Source organism: Protopterus annectens, chromosome 2.part2, assembly GCF_019279795.1.
Source record: "Protopterus annectens isolate FY-2018-M chromosome 2.part2, PAN1.0, whole genome shotgun sequence".
Taxonomy (NCBI): Eukaryota; Metazoa; Chordata; order Ceratodontiformes; family Protopteridae; genus Protopterus; species Protopterus annectens.
In genome coordinates this window covers 392273177-392294541 of record NC_056730.1, presented here as the reverse complement: position 1 = coordinate 392294541, position 21365 = coordinate 392273177, and the positions used below count along the sequence as shown (strand labels likewise).

General features: G+C 38.9%; 1 protein-coding gene across 1 annotated transcript in view; it reads left to right on the top strand.

The window, feature by feature from the left end:
- The window catches only part of LOC122795642, a 2207893-nt gene that overhangs the window by 884906 nt on the left and 1301622 nt on the right, over window positions 1-21365 (top strand). Inside the window, exons 5-6 of the mRNA XM_044063913.1 lie at window positions 8760-8848; window positions 20034-20148. Of these exons, the coding sequence (XP_043919848.1) occupies window positions 8760-8848; window positions 20034-20148 (204 nt within the window). The remainder of the gene's footprint in view (window positions 1-8759; window positions 8849-20033; window positions 20149-21365) is intronic.

Here is a 21365-nt window from a genome sequence, read left to right as displayed (position 1 = left end):
CTCCCAGATACTTGAAGCTGTTAACCTGTTCCACTAACTTCCCTCCTATCTCAATTCACAGCTTTTACTAATTTCCCCAATTTGCTGTCATTACCACTGTCTTATCTGTACTTATGTGCCTTCAGTTTTACATTCCATTCTGTCCTTTGCTGAAGTCCTTGTTCAGAGTTTGTCTGTAATGCTACATCATCTGCATATAGCATGTGTGTTGATCTGTCCCCTCCGACCTATTTGTTAATGTAGTCCATTACCTGTATGAACAGCAGTGAGCTCAGAGACAAACCCTGGTGCACACCCACTCCCACTGGGAATCTCTCTGTTAGACTGAACACTGTTTGTACTTGAGTCATTGAGTCCTTTAGACACCAGATGCATTCTTCCAAGATCCACTATCTTGTAGACGTCACCGCAGCAGAGAATGAGCAAGTTCCACTTGATTAAGAAGAAAATGAGCTTTTATTGATAACAAATAATTTTGTTTTATTTATTTATTTATTTATAAACTCATTTTCTTCTTAATCAAGTGGAACTTGTTCATTCTCTGCTGTGGTGATGTCTACAGGATTTTATTACTTCTGTTTTTCCAGTCTGAGACACTTTAGTGTGAGTGGGAAGATCCACTATCTAGATATAGAATTGGACAAAAGTCAGGGAACCTTGAGATCAACCATCTGTAGGAAAGATACTTATTGCAACAATTTTCTTCAGTTTGTTAGTTGCCACCTGGCCCACCAAAAAAGAAGTGTGGTTAAGGGCCAGATGGTTTGGATCTCAAGGTTAATTAGTGATGACATGATCTTCCAACAAGAGATGAGCATTCTTATTGACATGTTTGAAACTAAGGGGTACCCTATCAAAATGTTGCATAAGACAAAGAATGAGGTTAATAAAGGTAGGATCTCAAAATCTGCACCCATATTGAGATCAGGAGGGAACCTAGTGAACAAATGTAGGGGAACTACTTTGCAAGGTATTTGTTGTACCCTACAATCAAGTAATGCCCCAATTGATCCCCAAGTTCAACGTTATTTGGGAGAATGTTTTTGATGCTAAGTTTAGGGCTAAGCTGGGGCAAAGGCCCAGAGTGGTATACAGCAATGGTAAGAACATTAAGGAATGGTTGGAATTGGATGACAGAAGTATAAAGGGAAATTACAACTCAAGAATGAGTAAATGTAGGGCATGTAACTGGTGTAAGTACATCAATGATGAGCCATACGTAGAAACTGCAGGTTTTCATAGGAACCTACAATGCCCCAGAAGGTGTAATTGTAACACTGAGATGGTGGTCTATGTGGCCACGTGCATTTCCTGTTAGGCATTCTATGTGGAAAAAAACACTAGGCGGTTAAGAGACAGGATTGCTGAGAACACTAGAGACATTAAAATCAAGAAAGCATGTTCAAATTACAAAAGATTTTTGTTTTTTATAATTGATAGGTCCTACAGAGAAGATAGAGGGGGTCACCCCAAGTTAGACATAGAAATCAAGGAGACTAAATGGCAGATTAGACTGAATGCCAAGGTGCAACCTGGAATTAATGAATACATTTCTATAGCCAGTGTGTTAAAACAAAAGAGGAAACTGTGTTAGGTTATGGACATGCATGTAAGTATTATGGAATTACTGTTTTTAGAAATATTGTTTATTGTGATTTTGCTAGTTCTGTAAGACTGAGCTACAACAGTACATATATTTGATGCTTAAGTTTATTATTATAGTTTTGTGAAGTTTTATTCTTTATTTTTCATTATTTTCATTTCATGCACTTTTTATGTCTGTATTCCTTGACTTAAGCGAAATTATCAACAGAATTGAAAATGTTTAGGTATGGCAAGGGTTAAATTTCTGAAGGCACTGTAAAAGAGGAAGTGATGCATAGTATTTAAGGTGTGTTTGAATGAAAGCACATGACTCTGATGATGCCTGTTAAGGTGAAAGCACTTAGTCATAGTTTTTTGCTGTGCCTTGTGTATTAACATTCAATAAACCAGGGTTTTTAGCATGAAGCTCTTGTATGCCGGTCAGATTCTCTTTTATTTTGTTTTGCTCTTTTAAACCTAATTCCTCTCCTGTATGTATTGTTTCTACAAGTCCCATTTTTTCCAATGTAGTTTGCTCTTACGCTTTTTAAAGATCTCAATTCCACTTGTTTTATCTCTGTTACTATAGTCACCACTACTAGTATAGTTGGTTTCGATTTTGATTTCCATTTTTTAGTAATTGTTCTTTTGGCAGCCACTATAGTTAGATACAACAAGGCCTTACGATGTCTGGTCAGTTCCAATTCAGTATCATAGCTCAGAAAGATCGTCAATCTGCACACCTAGCATCTCTGACAGTGCATCCCACAGGGAATCCTTAAAGTGTGCCAACTCACCACACTCCCAGAAAATATGTTCCCAATTACCTCCTCCGGAAAATAAACCATATTGACATAATTTTAGTTGCAAACATTATACATTACTTATAATGTACCCAGGCATCGTCAGTCAAACATTACATTGTATGGTTATTGTTATCCTTCTTAAGGATCTGCATTCAAAATTCTAGTCTCTCCTAGTTTCTTGAGCTTCGCCCCTTGTTTCATCATCATCCCTTTCCACTTTGAATTATAGGTTTCTGCTTGTGCTATGTATAGGTAGCTCTGAAATATCCCTTCAAATTGGGTAATCCCAAACTGCCTTGTTCATTTGGAAGAATCAGCTTATTCCACATGCCTCTTGCAGTCTTCCCCTCCCAGATAAAGTCATTCAGCTCTTTTTTGATTGCTATCACAACTTCTGCGCTGGTTGATAAAAATATGCCTGACCCGTGTATAAAACCTAAGGTACTAAACGCATTTTAACTGCTTGCAAATTGCTATCGATATCCATATAACAGAGCATTATCTTTAATTTAGACTCTTTCCACATATCCTTAGCTGCCACACCAGAATCCTTTGTAAGCCATACTTGTAAGTACTTCATTTTATCTTATCCCCATAATTATGGATATTGCCAAAGCAATTTGTGTGTAGGTACATAATTTACAGCTGTTGTCTTTATTTTAGCTTCATTAATTTTGTATCCTGAAAAGATTCAAAACTTCCTCAAAATGTTCCACAACACTAAAATGTCCTTTTCTGGTTTTATCAGGTATAAAATATCATTTGCAAATAGAGGCAACTTTTTCGATTACCATGCCAATTATATCCTTGAATTTCTGAGTCTCTTATTTTCTTTGTCAGTGGTTCTAAATATAATGCAAATACCAAAGAGAAAAGAGGACACCCTTGCCTGGTTCCTTTGCTCAAACAGAAGTGATCACAGAGGAACTCACCTTTTTTTTAATTTTTGCCTCTGATCCGTCATATATCCTACTAATCAACCTTATAATTTTATCACTGAATGCAAATGCTTCCATTGCTGTGCTTATAAACTCCCATCTTACTCTGTCAAATGCTTTCTCTGCATCAAGACCCACCAACAACAGTGGTTATTTTCTTACATTCAGCTTCCCCCTCTGGATCATAAGTGTTCTGTTAATATTGTCAAATGTTTGCTTCCCCTCCACAAAGCCAGATTGATCCATATCTATCAATTTTGGCATCACCTTTGCCATTCTTTTAGCCATTATAGTTTTGTTATGGTTTAGGACTGAAGTGACCCTGTATGAATCTGAATCTGATGGGTTTTTACCCTCTTTAGGTATTACAGCCACCACTGCTTTCTTCCAGGATGTTGGTGCTTCTCCTCCTCTTAAAATACTGTTAAACAAACCAGATCTTTATCAGTTTTCCCTCCTAGTGCATGGAACACAAAAAGTTTAAATAGATAAGCTGTTACAATTAAAAGGTGGGAATAGTAACTTTTTAACATAGTGATGCTTTCTATATTATCTTTAAATGGTAATAGTCTGACACATATATACAAAAAAGAAAGAGTAGTGAACTATATTTAAAAAAAAATTAGAGTGCAAACAGATGTGCTATACCATCGATTCCTGTAGAATTTCCTGTGGATTTGTTGTACACTACCATTTTTATTGCCTCTCCTCCTATCCTAATTGTTAGAAATTGAGCCTCATCTACCTCTAACCGTGGGATATTTAACTAATCCATAAACATTCCCATTTGTACCTTCTCTTGATCTCCATATTTCTCTGCTTTATACAGACTTTCATAAAATTTCCAAAATATTTCTAGTACCTCTACAGGATATTTTGTTAGCTTCCTTGTTATAGGCTCCCTAAGGCTGGTGACAACCCTTTCTACTTTCTGTTGCCTGAGTCGTTGAGCTAAAAGTTTTTGTGCTGTGGTGTTGTTATGAAAAAACAGTTGCTTAGCAACAATCTTTCTAAACTCATGCATGTTATTGAGAGAATCCTTTATTTTCCGCTAAGCATTCTGCAGTTGCTTCTCTTCTTATTGTGTGAGAGTCTCCCTATTCTGTAATACATTAACATTTGTCAGTCCCTCTAAATAATTATCATTACTTCTTAACCATATTGTTTCTTTTATTTCCAGCCTATTTTAAACTCCACTTTAATTTTATCCCACTCCCTAGCTATATTTTCAGAAGAAATGTCTATCTTATCTAATAACTCCAAAATAATTTCCACTACCCATTCCTTAAATTACTGTCTTTTCAAGAGGTATGTGGGAAAGTGCCAGTGTCTCATTTTTAGTTCATTACCCTGCATTTTTATTTTAGTTATTATTGGAAATGATCTGAAATAGCTATTGACTGCATATCAAAACTTTCAATTAAATGCACATGTTCCTGTGAAATGTAAGTTCTGTCTAGCCTAGCCCAGTTTTTGTATTTCGAGGAATAATATGAAAAAAGTTATTCCAAACTCCTACTACTGAGTTCACATCTTCCATGCCAAATTTTTTCAGAAATTTCTTCAAAAATCTACCCTTTTGTTATATTTTCCCTTCTGGGTCCCCCGGACACATCTTCACTGTTGCAAGTCAAATTCCATTCCCACTTATAAGTAATATTACCTGATGAAAGCTTATTATTTCTCCCAGAATTTTCTTAGGTCCATTATAGTAGTTTAGGTAGAATGTAAATACATACCAGTGTAATCCTCTTCCCTTGCCAGTAGCCCCTTAGTGCTACAAATGTACCATTATTATCTTTTTTATCCTCTTCTATCACTATTAGAGCTCCTCTTGCAGTTAATGTAAGTACTCCTATTTTCCTTTGTCCTAGGTATTCTACTGAATAACTGTCATGAAAACCTTTTTTTATCAAATTCACATGTTCAGTTCTTTCCAAATGTGTCTCCTGTAGCATAGCTATTTGCACTCTACATTTTTTAACATAGTTCACTACTCTTTTTTGTATATATATCTGTGAGACCATTAACATTTAAAGATAATATAGAAAGCATCATTTTTTAAAAAAAATATTCTCACCTTTTATTTGCAACAGTTTTTTTAAGTATCTAGTTCCAGCTTTTGTGTTACATGCACACACTGATGTTTTGATCTTTTATAGAGTTGTTTCTTGTCAAATCCACTTGAGCCTATGTCATAGCTTGCAAAACTTTTTGTTTTATTGAAAGCCTTCAAACAAAAAACAAGTACATCCCCAATACACCCCATAAAACCTTTTAACTTAATACTCACACACAAAACTATGCACATCTTCAAATATTGAACATTTACCCTCCTGATAGGAGCAATTATCCCAAACTGACAGCCACACTCAGACAAATGATATACATATTCAGATATTGAAGTTTTACCTTCCTGATTGGAACAATTCTCCCAAATTGACAGCCACACTCAAAGACTTGGGTTAACCTAAAAGGAAGGTTATCCATGCTAAAGTTATATAGTACAGCCTGTGCTTCTAAGTTCTGTCTGGTTTTGTGTTATCTTTATTACTTTCCAGAATGGGAAAACACTTGAATGCTTTCAGAAAACATTATCTCCTAGCCATTGAAAAAGAAGTATTCTGTTTTCTTATTACTCTTTATTAGATTGTCTCCATGGAGATATGAGAACCAGATAAAGAGTTGCTTCTACAAACATTTATTTATTTGCTAGAGGAAAGATTTAGTATATTCAATGTTATTTTTTATTTGCTTTCTCTTAAAACTTGTTACTAGATCAAGCCAAGGGCCTTAATCCAGTCATTCCCCTATGCAAGAATGAGAAAAAGCACATCAATTGTTTGTGTATCTTACTGTATTGACCAGACCTTTCTTCTTTACGTTTACATTGCAATGCCTAAATTTCTTGAAACTGAACAAGAAGAAAGAGAATAGAAGAAAAAAGCAGTGGCACCTGTTTACTTTAGTATCCACATTACACTTGAAAATACCTGAGAAAACTTTACTTTATAGCATGCAGATTATATCATGTAGTATAAAAATATTACTGTTAAGAAACAACATTTTGTTGTACTTACAGTTAACTCTTTTCTTCCTCTTCCCCTCTCCTAGGTGTTCCTCCAAACATTAATGACATGAAGAAGAACATATGCTTTAGAATCCTCTATAAGTCTAACAAAGTCAAAAAAAGGTGCAATATTTTCAGGTTTTTTTTGCTCTGTCATGTTTCACAAATATAACTAATGCCCTGCAATCCCACATGTATTTGTCATTTTTTTAGTTTTATTCCTGTTTATTTCTATCTCCCAAATCCAGTCTCTGTTTCCTTTCCGATGTACTCTCAGTTCTTTTAGTCATCTCTTGTGCCTTTCTCTATCTTTCAAACATTTACTGTTAAAATATAGGAAACAATTTCACTGTCACAGTCTCTCTGTGGTCTTTATTACCAGAAGAACAAGAAACAGAATTTCCTTCTGTTTCACAGCTCCCTTTTTGTTAGACAAATATTTGTATTTCCTCCTTAGCATGTACTTCATCAAAAAATTGTTTTGTCCCTCCAGAAGAAAATATTTTGAAGATAGCCTGGAAATAGCAGTTTAAATTTCACACCTGCTTCACGACATTCACTGATTACTGGAATTAATTTACTCCTCCTCAGCCTGGTGTACAGTGAGTAATCATTTTTCACAAACACTCTACTGATTCCCACTTTTAGTACATTGTCCTGCCACAGTTTTGTCAGAGTCAACTCCTTCTGCTTGGAAAATTGCATCTTTACTATTAAAGATCTATGCTGCTTTCTCATGGCCAGGTTTGGAGCATACACAATATGCCGTTTCAGTTAATAACTCCTGCTGTTGAATACTAGTTCAGTTGATTATTTGTGCTTTTATAAAGTTAATACAGTCTGTTTCTTCCAGCTTCTCTGGTACAGCAGAAAATCTCAGGTTTTCCCAATGTGCTGTGTCCTCTAATTTTGTTATTTTTTTTAAACATCTTTTCTTGAGCGGTCTCATATTCAGCCTGCCTTTTTCTTCATTTCAACCTCTGATTTTTAAAAGACTTTATTTTTTTCTGGCTTAATGTTAAAGTTTATATGAAGCTGGATCTGAAGGCTCTTTACCTTCTAATACAGCTACCACAGCTTTCTTCCAAGATGCTGGTACTTCCTCACCTTTTAAAATACTCTTAAACAAAACCTTATAGGTCTTTTATGTTTTTGCCCCTCCCACATTCTAAATTTCCACAGAAATACCATCTGCTCCTGGAGACTTCCCTTTTAAATGATAAAACATTACCATTTTTATCTCATCTCTTCCTGTCTTAGTTATTAATTGTTGAGTCTCATATTTCTTTAACCTTGGCATAATTGTGTTACATGAATATTTCCATTTGTGCCTTTTCTTTGTTTCCACATTCCTCTGCTTTGTATACATTTTCATAAATAATTCTAAAACATCTTAATACATATGTAGGATCTCTGGTATGTTTTCATGTCTTATGCTGCCCAAGTTTGGAAACCACTCTTTCTGCCTTATTTTGCCTTAGTCATTGTGCTAAACGTTTTTGTGCTCTGGAGTTGTTATAAAAATAGTTGTTTAACATCAAACTTTCTAAACTCATGTATGTTATCCAAATATTCTCTTATTTTCCCTTTAGCTCTCTTGCTCCTCTTCCTGTTCTGTGAGAGTCTGTTTATTCTGTAATACTTTAACCTTTGTCAACCACTCAGAATAATTCCTATTATTTCTTACTTGTTTTTTTTATTCCAATCCTGTTTTAAACTCTTTTTTTCAGTTTCATCCCACTTAATAGCTATCCCCTCTAAATGAATCTGTATCTTCCCTAATAACTCTCAAATCATTTTCACTACTTCTTAAATTCCTCTCTTTTTAGAATTTAGTGTTTCCTTATTAAAAGGAAAGTACATTCAGATTTATTATTTTACATGTTTGTTTTATTTAACGGTCTCCTGACTGGACAATTCATTTCTCAGATACAAATGAAGGTAATTGCTTTCCTTTGCTCCCAGATGATAAGCTGAATATCCTGATTTTGCACTATATCCAACATGTGACTGTTTTATTCACTGTGGTATCGAAACACTTTTGAATCTCATGTTTATCTTCAGAACTAGGTAAGTACTTGTCTTTCTTGGTGGCATCAGAAAATCTTTTTATGAAACTCACAGTGGGCAGTGGTAGAATATACACCTTGTATCCCGCAGTTTCACCTTGATAAATTTTGATTCCCATTGTTCACTATGGCAATGAACCCTGGTCTTGCATACAAGAGCTTGGGGTGTACAACCCTGTTGCTTACCTTACATATTTATAACAACACTCATACTGTACTTTATTGCTTAGCTTGACTTGAACTTTCATTTGCATAGTATACTGCCCTAAATGTTTTTTTAATATATTTATAGGTAGTGTTGCTGACAGAAGGACTGTCTTCACGGGCTGTTCACATCCTTGAAGTAGAAAGTGCTCTGGATTCTTTAACTGAGCGACTACGGTGAGAATATGTAATGAAAATTACGGATCTCTGTAGCATAAAACAAAGAACAATTTTTCACTTGGCATAGTTTCAGAACAGAAAGCAAATCAACACATTGCAGTAAGGACAGTTTGGTTTTCTGATAATTTTGTGAATGATGTTGGAATACTGTTGTTAATATCAAATGTACTGCCCAGAACTTCATATGTACAGAAGTGTAGTATAAAAAGTTGCAGCATATAATTGTGTGTGTATGCACTTAACACACTGGCACAAACAAAAGGCAAACAGTGGTTTATTCCACTTCAGAATTAAATCTGCACTGTTTTCTACCTTAAGGCTTTCAGTAAACCCATATAATTGGTTAGCTGTTTGTAGTCCATTGTGGTAATTTCTGAAATCCGTGTAGCTTATTGTTCCTAGTTATATGTATAATCCCTGTTTTACATCTAATCTCCTATTGCAGTCCTGGTTATAGAATGGCCACAACCAAGCCTTGCTTTTTCAACTTCTGTTTTAAGTAGGGTTGCAGTGATAGTTCAGCACTGTTACCTTTTATGACAAAGTAATAAGCACCATCAAAAAAATGCCAGAGTAAATGAGTGAATTAATACTGTGTGCCATTAAGTTTCCTGTCCTTCTAGCCTTTCACCAAGTAGCATTGCTGAAGGATCTCTCTGATGTCTTTCCATATTACTGTTGCAGTTTTCATAACCAAAGGGATCTCCTGCCAAGAACAGCCCAACATCAGCCAAGTGTACCAAAGCCTTTAGTACTAATAGACATTGTACATCATAACATATGCTGCCCAAGCAAGGCATAGGTCATAAAGGTGACATACAGATGTATACACTGAGAACTTATTTGCCACCAGGCTGAACACCATCATTGAATGTTGGTCACTAAACCATGTTTCACATAATATTTTTGGGTTCATGTCATCCAGAAAGGGAAAATGTCAGTGTGGGAGGCAGATTCCACATAAAGCCCATCATGACTAGTGTCTTTTCTGTTTGGGTGCTTCCTATGACCATACACAGTATTCTGTCTGGTAGTCTTTTGTCCCTAAGACCTTACATAGTCATCTCTCCTCTTTACCTATATGCCTCAAAATCCAGTGTCTTAAGCTGTTAGCTCAAAGTGCTATGGTAGAATCTTCCCACCTCGGAGGCAGCCATCTGCCAAGAAAAAGGCCAAACAACTTGGGTCTGATATGGCTGCTGTCCAACCTCCCCTGGATATCTCTCTTGAGGCTAGTGAAAGCCCAGAGGATAATCAGGTGGTTGCCTTGGATTCCTCTGCTGGAACCCCATTGGAGGCCTGCATGGATCCAACTTCTCGCACATCCTCAGAGACTTTACAATGTCTACTACTGAAATTGAAGGGGAACCTCAGCTGATTACATCCAAGGGACCACTAGGGATTCTGCAAATTTTAGTTAGGGAGAAGATTCCTTCCACACATATTCAGTATTGCCAGGGGACAAACCCTCCGAGGGTGTTTCGTGCGAATGTCCCAGAGAAAAAGAAAGAGAAAACCAAATATATTTCCTCTGTTATTAAGGATCCCCAATATGAATGGCAGTATTTTAATGAGCAGGATTTCAATGTTTTTATGACTTTAAAGCCTCCTCAGGAGGTATATGTGTCTGCCCTTCCTGATCTTTCACTCTTCTTAAAAGACCCAGGGAACCAGATTCTTCAGATGAGGATCTGGATTCTGGGGAAGAGTCCCAGGCTTACTCTTCTCAAATTCATTCCCCCTTGCACTATGGTTCAGAGGAAGAGGATTCTATTAGCCCATATTCCCCTTTGGAGGAACTCAACTTTGGGGATACTGTTGCCTGCATGATAATCAATTTATAAGTGGGATTTTCTCAAGTCTCTGACATTCAGAAAAGGTTTATGAGCTCTTTCAGATGGAGTCTCCTAAGTTACCAGCTGTTTCTCCTATTCTGGCTGCCCTCCTTGATACCTGTTGGCTCTGATTCTCAGCCCCCTGTCTACCCAAGAAATCTGTTTGATTTTACAAAGTGCCTGACAAGTGTAAATTTCTTTATAAATGCCCTCCTGCTAACCCTTCTCCACTACAAAGTTGCTGCCTTCAGATAAGGATAGTAGGGCTATGGAGAGGCTGAGCAAAAAGATTTACCCTGCTGCCATTTTATCCTTTCAAGCCATCAACAACCAAACTCATATGACCAGGTGTGTTTTGGCCCTCCTTTCTCAGGTTTCCAAAGTGGTTACTGACCTTTCCGACTCTGAGGAAAAGACTTCTGACCTTTCTTGTTAGGCTGCACCTCTCAAATTGCCAGTCTATCAAATTCAGCTACAATGCAGCTGATGCCTTCTCCATGGCTGCTGCATTTGGTTCTGTTATGAGGCATTATTCTTGGCTTCATCTACAGTCTTTGCCTGATGACATTAAGGCCAAACTGTTAGATTCTCCTTTGGATGATAACAGTCTTTTTGGTACTGCTGCTGCTGAACTTTCCTCTCCAGGATAAGGGCAGAGCCTTGCATGAGTTGAAACATGGTTTTGTTTCTCCTTTTCCCAAATTTTAAAGCTATTAGCCTTCCCAATCTACCTTACTTCCTAGGCAGTCTCACTCTGCACCTAAGGGAAAAAAAGGGTTCTAGATATGTGCCTTCTGCTAAATCTGTTCAGACCACTACCACCCAGAAACCTGCTTTTCAGGATATCCCGGTTCCATTTGACAATTTGTTTCCCCTTTCTCTTGGTCCATCTCCCTTATCCCTTTGTCTTTCCTTATCTCTTCCAAATTGGTTACAGATTAAAACAGACTATTGAGTCTTGTCCATTATCCAGTGGGACATTTCATGGTATGGAAATCCCTTTCCCCTTTTTGGGCATTCCAAAAACTCCTTGAGAACAACTTCCTCTTTTCCCAGAGGTGCTCCATACTTGTTTTGGTCCAGGTTATCACCTGCCCTGGTAGAGAGGCTTTTTTTTTTTTTACTGTAGAATGTTTTTGGTTCCCAGAAAGGAGGGCACAAGGAGACCAATTCAGGATCTTTCCCAGCTCAGCACCTTTCTGAATATTCCTTCCTTTTGGGTATTGTTACTTCAGACAATTTTTCCCCTTCTTCTACCCCAAGCCTTTCTGGTTTCTCTGGATCTCAAAGATGTCCACCTTCATATCCCCATCCATCCCCTTTTCAGGAATTTTTTTACATTTTTTTGTTTCTTTCTTGCATTTTCAGTTCTCTGCTTTACCATTTGGCCTCTCTACTTTTCCAAGAGTATTCACCAAATGCCTTGTTTCTGTCTTTGCCTTTTGCAGGATGATGGAATTTCAGATCTTTCCCTATTTGGACTATCTGCTCATTCAAGCTTCTTTCCCTTTGCTCTACTTCAGGATCTCACGTTTACTATTTCCCTCATACAGAGTTTTGGCTTCACCACAAACTTCCAGAAATCAGCTCTGATGCCTTCTCAAAATCATATTTTCCTTGGCTGCAGGCTTCAGACCATCCACATGCTGCTTCTCTGCCTGCCCCCAAGGCCCTGACTCTCACTGCTTTTTTTCAGTCTGTTCTTCCTCTGGATTCAGTCACTGCCAGGGAATTACTCAGGGTTCTCAGATTCATGGCTTCCATCATTCCCATGCTCACTCTGGCCAGGGTCCACATGAGGAAACTTTAGCACTACCTCAAGTTAATGTGTCTTCTACACTGCCACCCCCTGAACTTCTTGGTACCTTTTCTTCCCTGTCTCAAGCTCGAACTTCAGTGGTGGATTCATCAGTTTTCTTTCAACCTAGAGTTTCCTTTCCAAGTTCCATTTTTGACTCAAGAGCTCTTTACAGATGCCTCAGACAGTGTATAGGGGGCCTCCATCAGCTCTTTCAAGGTTCAGGATCTCTGGCGTCTTTATCAGAGAGTACTGTAACCCAGCCCATTTAACTTAGAGGTTTTTTTTTTGTCTTGTTATTTCTGTTTGTTCTGGGCAAAGCCCATTTAAGTAGAGGGCTTTGCCACTTCCCCTTCCCTTGTGTTTTTCCCTTTTTTCTCTATAGCTTCACCCATTTACATTAGAGGGTGTAGCTTAGCTATATATCTTGCCTAAAAAAAAAAAAAAGTTCCTATTCTGTTTTTTCTATTGTGTAGTTATTCTTCAAAATGTCTGGCAAGGAATCGAAACCGATGGGTTTCAAAAAATGTGACAAATGTGGACAGAAAATGCCCACTGTGTTTATTGCCATGAGGCCATCCATCTCCAGGAGTAGTGCTGTATTTGTCACATTTTCAGTCATACAGCACTCCCGGAGAGGAAAAGCAAATTAATCCTGAAAAGACTTTTAAAACCCCCTTCTCAGAGGCGCTGGAAGAAGGTCTGGGTTCATCCAAATCTGACAAGTCCCCCTCTTCTAAGTCTGATAAGTCTTTAAATCTGAGAAGAGGTCTTCCTCTTCCACTTTATTGGTGCAGACACAAAAGTTTCAAAAATGATCCTCCTCAGATGCGAAGGTTAACAGATCTGACAAAACTTCATCAGCTCCGACACCTTTTACCTCAGTGCCGGTTGAGTTCAAATTAAGGAGCAGGTCTACAACCTTGGAACCAATCTCCCCTACTCTTAAATCTCCAGTTTTGCAAAAGTCAAAATCCTCCACCCCTCGACTCAGTCTTCTAGGTGTCTATCAGATGATGATGTGGATCGGGTGGTGCAGAAGCTCTTAAGGACACCGACACTAGCCAAGTAACTGTTGGATCTGACCCCGAGGGCTTTGGATCCTACAACATCATCCTTTACTGCTCCAGTTCCTCCTTCAATCCAACCTTTGGCTTTGGAGTCGGGAGATCCAGAGCTGGTCTTATTGGAACCATCGGATGTGAGACCTACCACAGGTTTGATGGATCTGACCATGGCTTGGATGTCCTCGGCTCCATCAGAGCTGGAGGAGTCTAGGAGCCAATACTCTCCATTCGGGTGTAGGGGCAAGTCAGATCAGACATTTGTCGGATCCCACTTTGTCTCTCAGGGCCTCAGCTCGGCTGAGTTCGGCTCCTACCTCAGGTCCATCTTCTTTGGTTCCAGGGGGTTTCTCGGCGTCTTCGGATCCAGGGATATCCTTGGATCAGGGACGGGGGTGCTTTCAAGGTAATGAGGAGGGTGCTGTCTCTGCAGACAGGTCCACAAACCATCTCCAGATATTCCTTCCTCTAAAGCATCAGTGTCTGCCTTTATACCCCTACATCCATGGGGATGCAGAGATCCTAGGCCTCAGGATGCCTCACAGGGCATATCCCAGTCTTCTGTAACCTCCCCAGAGTACCCTTCTGAGGAGGACCCTCAAAAGAGGCTGTGCAAGAGGAAGCATGTAGACTCCCCAGAGGAGTCCATCACTTCTGATACGGACATCGATGAAGCTGAAGGGTCCCCATGGTCACCATCCTGGAAATGCTAAAGCAGAGAGGCGGCTGCAAGTCCACCAACCCTTCCACTGAGGAATACGTATACCTTCAGGGTTTCGGATCTCACCCTTACACCTCTTGGGTGTCTCCACCTTTCGATGAACTCATGGACCTAGTTTCTCAAAAGGCATGGAAGTCCCCAGATTCAGTGGTACCTGTTCCTAGAAGGCTAAACAAATTTATTACATCCCCCTCAGATAAGGTTTTTTCTAATCAAGGGAGTCCTAGTAGATGCAATGGTTGTGGCAGCAGCCACCAAGAAGAAACTCTCAGAGACATCTTCTTCTGTCCGTCCTCTGAATAAGGAGTCTCGTACTATGGACAGGTATGGAAAGTACATTTTTTTCTTCAGTGACTTTTTCTCTCAGATCACTGAACTACCTCACTCATTTTATGACACTGCAAAGCTATCTCCTGAAAGAGCTAGGAGATACCCTCCAAGGTTCAGTAGGTGAAGGGGTTACAGACACGGTATCCAGTTAGCTCACTACCTTAAATTCAGTAGTTAATGCATCCATGAGGCTCATATCATATGCAGCTGATAGAGCAAGTAGAGCAGCAGGTTCTGGAATTTCCTAAGGAGGCATTCTTGGATGCACTTATGTGACTTCGTGGAACCCTTTAAGACTTCCTTTGTAAAGTTCCCTTTTGTCGGGTCATCCTTGTTCAGTCCTAAGGTTAAGGACACACTCACCAGGTGTGAATAAGAGGGAAAGACTCTGTCTGCCATAGTCAATTTTTCCATGCCTACTAGACCTTATCCCAAAGGTCAGAGAGTTAGTGGTAAAATGTAGTTCCGGAAATCTCCAAGATCTTTTCAGGACACCCATGGTGAAACTTCTCCCAGAGGCAGAGGGGGATGTAATAATGGAAGATGCTGACCTCGCAGCAGAGGGGGGTCTGCAGAATCAGGGTGACAGAGAATCTTTCTTTGGTAGGCCCTTTCAGCACTCCTGAATGGAGAACTGACTGTTTAGCTCTGGAGGTAGTCGGGGGTTGCCTATCTTTGTATGCAAAAGCCTGACAACAACTGACAAAAGACAAATGGGTACAAAGCATCATATCCAGAGGTTACACCATCCGTTTTTCCCTTCCCATTCCGAAGTTAAAAAAGGTTCCGGACATCCCACCCAGTCAAAAGGAATGAGCAACTCTAGAAATTCAAAAGTTACTCCACAAAAGAGTTATCCAAAAAGTCCCCGCAGACCAAATAGGATCCGGAACTTACTCAAGGTTCTTTTTAGTTCCAAAGAAAACAGGGGACTGGAGACCTATTCTGGATCTCAGCATTCTAAACAAATCAGTAAAAAGGCCAAGTTCTGGATGGTAACATTGCAGTCAATATTCCCTTTCCTGAAAAAAGAGGATTGGATGTGCTGTGTAGATCTCAAGGATGCATACTACCACATAAAAATGGACAGGCGATCCAGGAGACAACTGCGCTTTCAGCTGGGACTTGAGACATCTAAGATTCTGAATGTTTCTATATTTAGACAATGGCTCCTAACCGCCACGACCAGGCATCTTCTGATAAAAACAAGGGACACAACCTTGCAACTCTGCTCCCACCTACGGATTACAATAAACTACAAGAAGTCTGCCTTATTGTGCTCTCAGCATGTGATATTGATAGTGGCAGAATTACATTTAACACAAATGACAGCAAGACTTCCAGAAAGGATCTAAGTACTAAGACATGAGGTTACATACCTCTGAGAGGAAGAAAGCACAAACGATTTGATTTCTGGAGGACTTTTGGAATTAGTGGGAAGGGGGGAAAGCAAGGAGGAGATGGTTCTAAAAGCTGTGGGAACCATGGCAGCAGCAATAGTCTTGATCCCACTATCACATCTGCACATGAGAATTCTTCAGTGGCTGCTATCTACTCAGTGGTCGATGCAAGAACTGCAAATGTCTCATAAAATCATAACAGAAACTTGCAAGAAGGATCTTCATTGGTGGCTTTACTCCACTCAACTGACTCTAGGCCGACCATTTGTACTTCCCCAACCAGTGGCCACAGTGACCACGGACGCCTCTCAGATTGGGTGGGGGGGCATTATCTGGGAAAGACAGTCCAAGGCACCTGGCAGGATCATGAGGCCCACTTTCACATCAATGTCGTAAAGATGAGAGCAATGTTTTTAGCTTTGCAAGCATTTCAGGACTCTCTTCCTCCGGGAACTATTGCAATCCAGACAAACAACATGTCAGTTGTATGATACATAAACAAAAAAAGGAGGAACCAGATCTTACCCCCTTTGTTGAGAGGCCCTGAGAGTATGGCAATGGGCAACCTCCTCCCAATGTTTTCTGGTAGCAGTGCACATCTCAGGGAAATCCAACTTAGTAGCAGACAGATTCAGCAGAACGATTCTGATGCCTCACAAGTGGTCCCTAAATCAAGAAGTATCAGAAAAGATTTTCCGAAAATGGGGCCAGCCTTGCTGCAATCTCTTTGCGACATCCACAAATGTCAGTGGCAGCAGCTACTTTGCCCTTACCCCCCCCTCTGGGGGAGTCACCAAGGGATGCACTTGTCCATGATTGGCCCCCAGGCCTCCTCCATGCTTTCCCCCCTTCCCACTAATTCCAAAAGTCCTCCAGAAATCAAATCGTTTGGAAAGGGACTTGATACTCATTGCTCCATAATGGCCTCTTCAAATCTGGTTTTCCTTCCTATTGCCTCATCTTTGAGAGGAACCATGGATTCTGGGCCCAGTTCCAGACCTTCTGACTCATGCATCAGGAACTCTCCATCCATCCCTTCAGACCCTTAAACTGACAGCTTAGCTACTCCAATTCCAACGATAGCCAGGTTCCAAACCTCTCCCGTAAAGTTAAACACATTCTACTCTCTTCTCATAAGGCTTCAACAAGAAAAATATATAAAAGCAAATGGAAAAGATTCTCCTTATGGGCTACTCACAATAATATAGACGCCTTTTTTGTTCCAATCAGTTTCATTCTGGATTTCATTTCCTAACAAAACTGTTTAATGATGGAGCTACTGCAGCTACAATCAGAGTTCAGCTAGCAGCAATCTCCAAGTTTCATTTCTGAGACTTGGGCTCCAACATAATGTCTCACAAACTATGCAAAGCTTTTCTTAAGGGTACCTTGTTGTTAAGACCACCTATCTGAGACCCCCCCCCCCACACTGTGGGACTTAAATTGTGTCCTTTCCCGCATAGTTTTTCTTCCTTTTGAACCAGCATCGTCTTGCAAATTAAAATTCTTGACTTGGAAAACCATTTTCTTGATAGCAATCACATCTGCTAGAAGGATGTCAGAGTTGCAAGCTTTGTCCATAAAGCACCTATACTTGCTTTTCAATAGAGACAGGGTGTCCTTATGAACAAATCCCTCCTTTTTGCCCAAGGTAACTTCAGAGACAAATTTGAAACAAACTATAGAATTATCAGTTTTCTTCCCAAATTATTAAAACAAGTCGGAATACATGTTACATCAACTGGATGTACATAGACAATTAAGATTTTACTTACACAGAACTGCAGAATTCTGAAAATCTGATCAGTTATTTGTTTCTTTCTCAGATTCAAAGAAAGGATCTCCTGTCTCTAAATGGCTTTCAAGACTGTATAATGTTTATAAGTCTCAAAATAAAAAACTTCCAGGAAGAGTTAAAGCCCATTCTACAAGAGCAAATGCAACTTCATCAGCCTTTTTGGCTAAATTACCAGTTGATACCATTTGTGCAGCAGCAACATGGGCTAAACCACATACTTTTATCACTCAGTTACAAAGTTGATTTGGCCTCCAGGAATAGGGCCTCTTTTGGATCCACGATTCTGATGAATATTCTCCCTTGAGCCACCCGAGACTCTGTGCTAGGAACGCTATCCCAACCTAGTAAGAATGAAGGCGAGATAGGACAACATCACAAAAAGAAGTTATGTACTCACCATAACATTCCATGTATGTTGTCCGTCTTCGCCTTCATTCTTACATCCCATCCTCCTTCCCCCTTCCCTTCTTTACTCTTAGGAGACTGAGTCTACACAATTGGATTACCATTGTCCTCTGTCCTTCTTCATCAGCCTCTGCTTACTACATTGGAAGTACTTATAGCCTTATAATTAGGGCAAACAAGATCTGGAGAGGGTTCTAGTGCATGCTGGGATAGGGATTTAGCCACGAGCTGGCAGAGAGCCTTGAACTTGGAAGTAAAGGCCGAGATGGATCCGAGGATTGGCTCTGAACCCAACCTAGTAAGAATGAAAGTAGAGATGGACAACACATATGGAAAGTTATGGTGAGTACATAAGTTCTTTTTATTCACAAATGTGAGCAGCGTTTTGTTTCTTTTCATCCCAGGACTTTGGGTTTTGGCCATTTCTAAGCAAACCATCTCTTCCTGCATTTCTAAGGCCGTTTCCTTTTGTTATTCTTTAGTGGAAAATGTCTTCCCTCATCAGTAAAGGCTCATTCTAGCAGGGCTGTTGCCTTCCCTGGTGCTTTTTTTGAGGGGCTGGATACCAATTTCATCCTTAAGGCTGCTAATAGGTCATCTGTTCATACTTTCGCTAAGTATTACAAGTTGGGAGTTTTTTCCAGAGCTGGCTTTGCCAGTACTATACTGTATGAGTTTCTGGAGGGCTCTTCCATGCTGCCTTACTCCCAGCCTTCCTCTTGAGCTTTTGTTCTCCCCTTTCACTATCAATACTGCAACAGTGATATTGAAGGACATAATACAGTTGTGTAAAGTTATACCATAACAGTAAATGTCTTTCTTCTCATTGTTGCAGTATTCACTCACTCCCTCCTACCCCCTCTGCTCTAGCCTTTTTCTTTCTTGCCTTTCTGACTGAGGGGCTCTTCCCCGTTTTTTTTTTTTTTTTTTTTATCTTTCTGAACGCACATGTTTTTCCTTGTCCCTAGGGATATTTTGTTCCTCCTGGGGCTTTTCCAGTTCTGACTGTGTGCGTCCTTATGTCACCTTTATGCCTATGCCTTGCTCAGGGAGCATACGTGTAATGCATGATGCCTGTTAGTACTGAAGGCTTTGGCATACCGACCGGAAATTGGGCTGTTCTTGGCAGGAGATCCCTTTGGTTATGAATACTGCAACAGTGAAGAGAAGGACATCTACTGCTATGTTAAGACTTTACACAACTGTACTCCCCCCCCCCCTTTGCGCATAATGCTTCAGAAGTATAAACAGGAATGTTCAGAGCAGTGCTCTTCATTTGATTCATAGAGACCGTGAATTTAGTGTTTAGATTTTTTAAACTGAACCATGGCATTATTTGACTTGTGAATTACTGAGTAATGACAGCTGTTTTTTACAGTTTGTAGTTATTCAGTTGTAGTCCTTTGTTGTTGTTCAGTTTTCTGGATAGATATTTTTCCAAGATTTATGAAATCAAAGTTAAAGTATTATTTTATCTTTTAGAGAGATTTGGTTGGTAGTATTATTTCCTTTGAACATTTTGAATTATGAAGTGTGGAATTGTAAAGCACATTTCTTTTTTTGTGGTGAGAGAGGACATGCAGGTGGTTGGTGTGACAGAGCAAGATGCAGAGGACAGGAAGAAATGGAAACAGATGATCCGCTGTGGCGACCCCTAACGAGAACAGCCGAAAGAGTATTTCTGATGTCTTTTATGTTAAAACTAATCTGTTTTGAGAAATTTCATGTATAGCAACATTCAACGTGTCTGTATGTTGTTTTACAGACTTTCAAATTAGTTTATTTGCCATTGACAATCCTTGTCTGGGATTTCTTTTGTATTTGCAAATAGGACTTTGCTTGGACATGAAAATCACTCTCCAGAAGTTCCAATAACACGAACAGAACTTATACAAATGATTGAAATGTGCTGCTCTTTGAGAATTCGTTTACAAAGGCACAGTCAGGTAAGATATGATGTTAAGAAGTGTGATTGTCCAAAGCCCAGAAAGGAATAATTTATAAATGTTTTTCCTGTCTCTTTTGGAAAGATGTTGAATGTCAGAAAAAATTAATGCGTACGTGTGCATAATAAATTATAGGAAAAAAAAAAAAATATATATATATATATATATATATATATATATATATATATATACACACACACACACACACACACACCCGCTCGCACGGGTGCCACGTACACACACACACACACATATACGTACATACATGTATGCATGCACAGACACATACACATAGTATGGCTTACTATGGTAGTACTGAAAATTGAACTCATGAAAGTCAAAATCCTGAGACCATACTATAATAAAACTGAAATGCTGTCACACCTGCCCCCCACTGCAAGACCCATGTTAGCACTTTTTCCTGGGTCCACACTAGTAGAGAGATTCTGTGGTCATGATTTTTTGGTCAAGGGATTATTATTACCATAGTAAACCAGGTATCATACATTTGATATATATATATATATATATATATATATATATATATATATATATATATATATATATATATATATATATATATACACACACACACACACACACACATATATATATATATATATATATATATATATATATATATATATACAGTATATATGTTATTTGTGCATGTAAATCCATATATAGTGTATATACGTTGTGTCTGATGCATGTATACATATCTATCTATATATATATATATATATATATATATATATATATATATATATATATATATGTGTGTGTGTGTGTGTGTGTAAAGTGGTGATGGAAAACTCTAACAGAATCTTTTCCATGCATGGGAAGAAGCTACTGCAGGCTACCTAGTTCTTCAACTAAGTCACAGATCCCAACGCTTTCACAGCCTTCAAAACTGCACTGTGTTGACAAAGTCAATTAACAAGGAAAAACTGTCAAAAACAGAAATACTCCAAAAATAAACAAGCAAGCAGGCAATACATCAGTAGAAAAGAGGAGTTTGGCTTCATTACCCTGAATACATAAGTAAATACCAGTAAAATAAGTAAAGGGTACTTTGCATTCAGAAGTCAGTGAGCTGGAAAACTTGTAATAGTTGATGTTGTTCTGTATTTGCATCTACTACTCACAATACATTATTAAGTCTGTGTAAAGATAATAATACAAACGAAATGGTAAAAAAAAGACAGGGGTCCGTA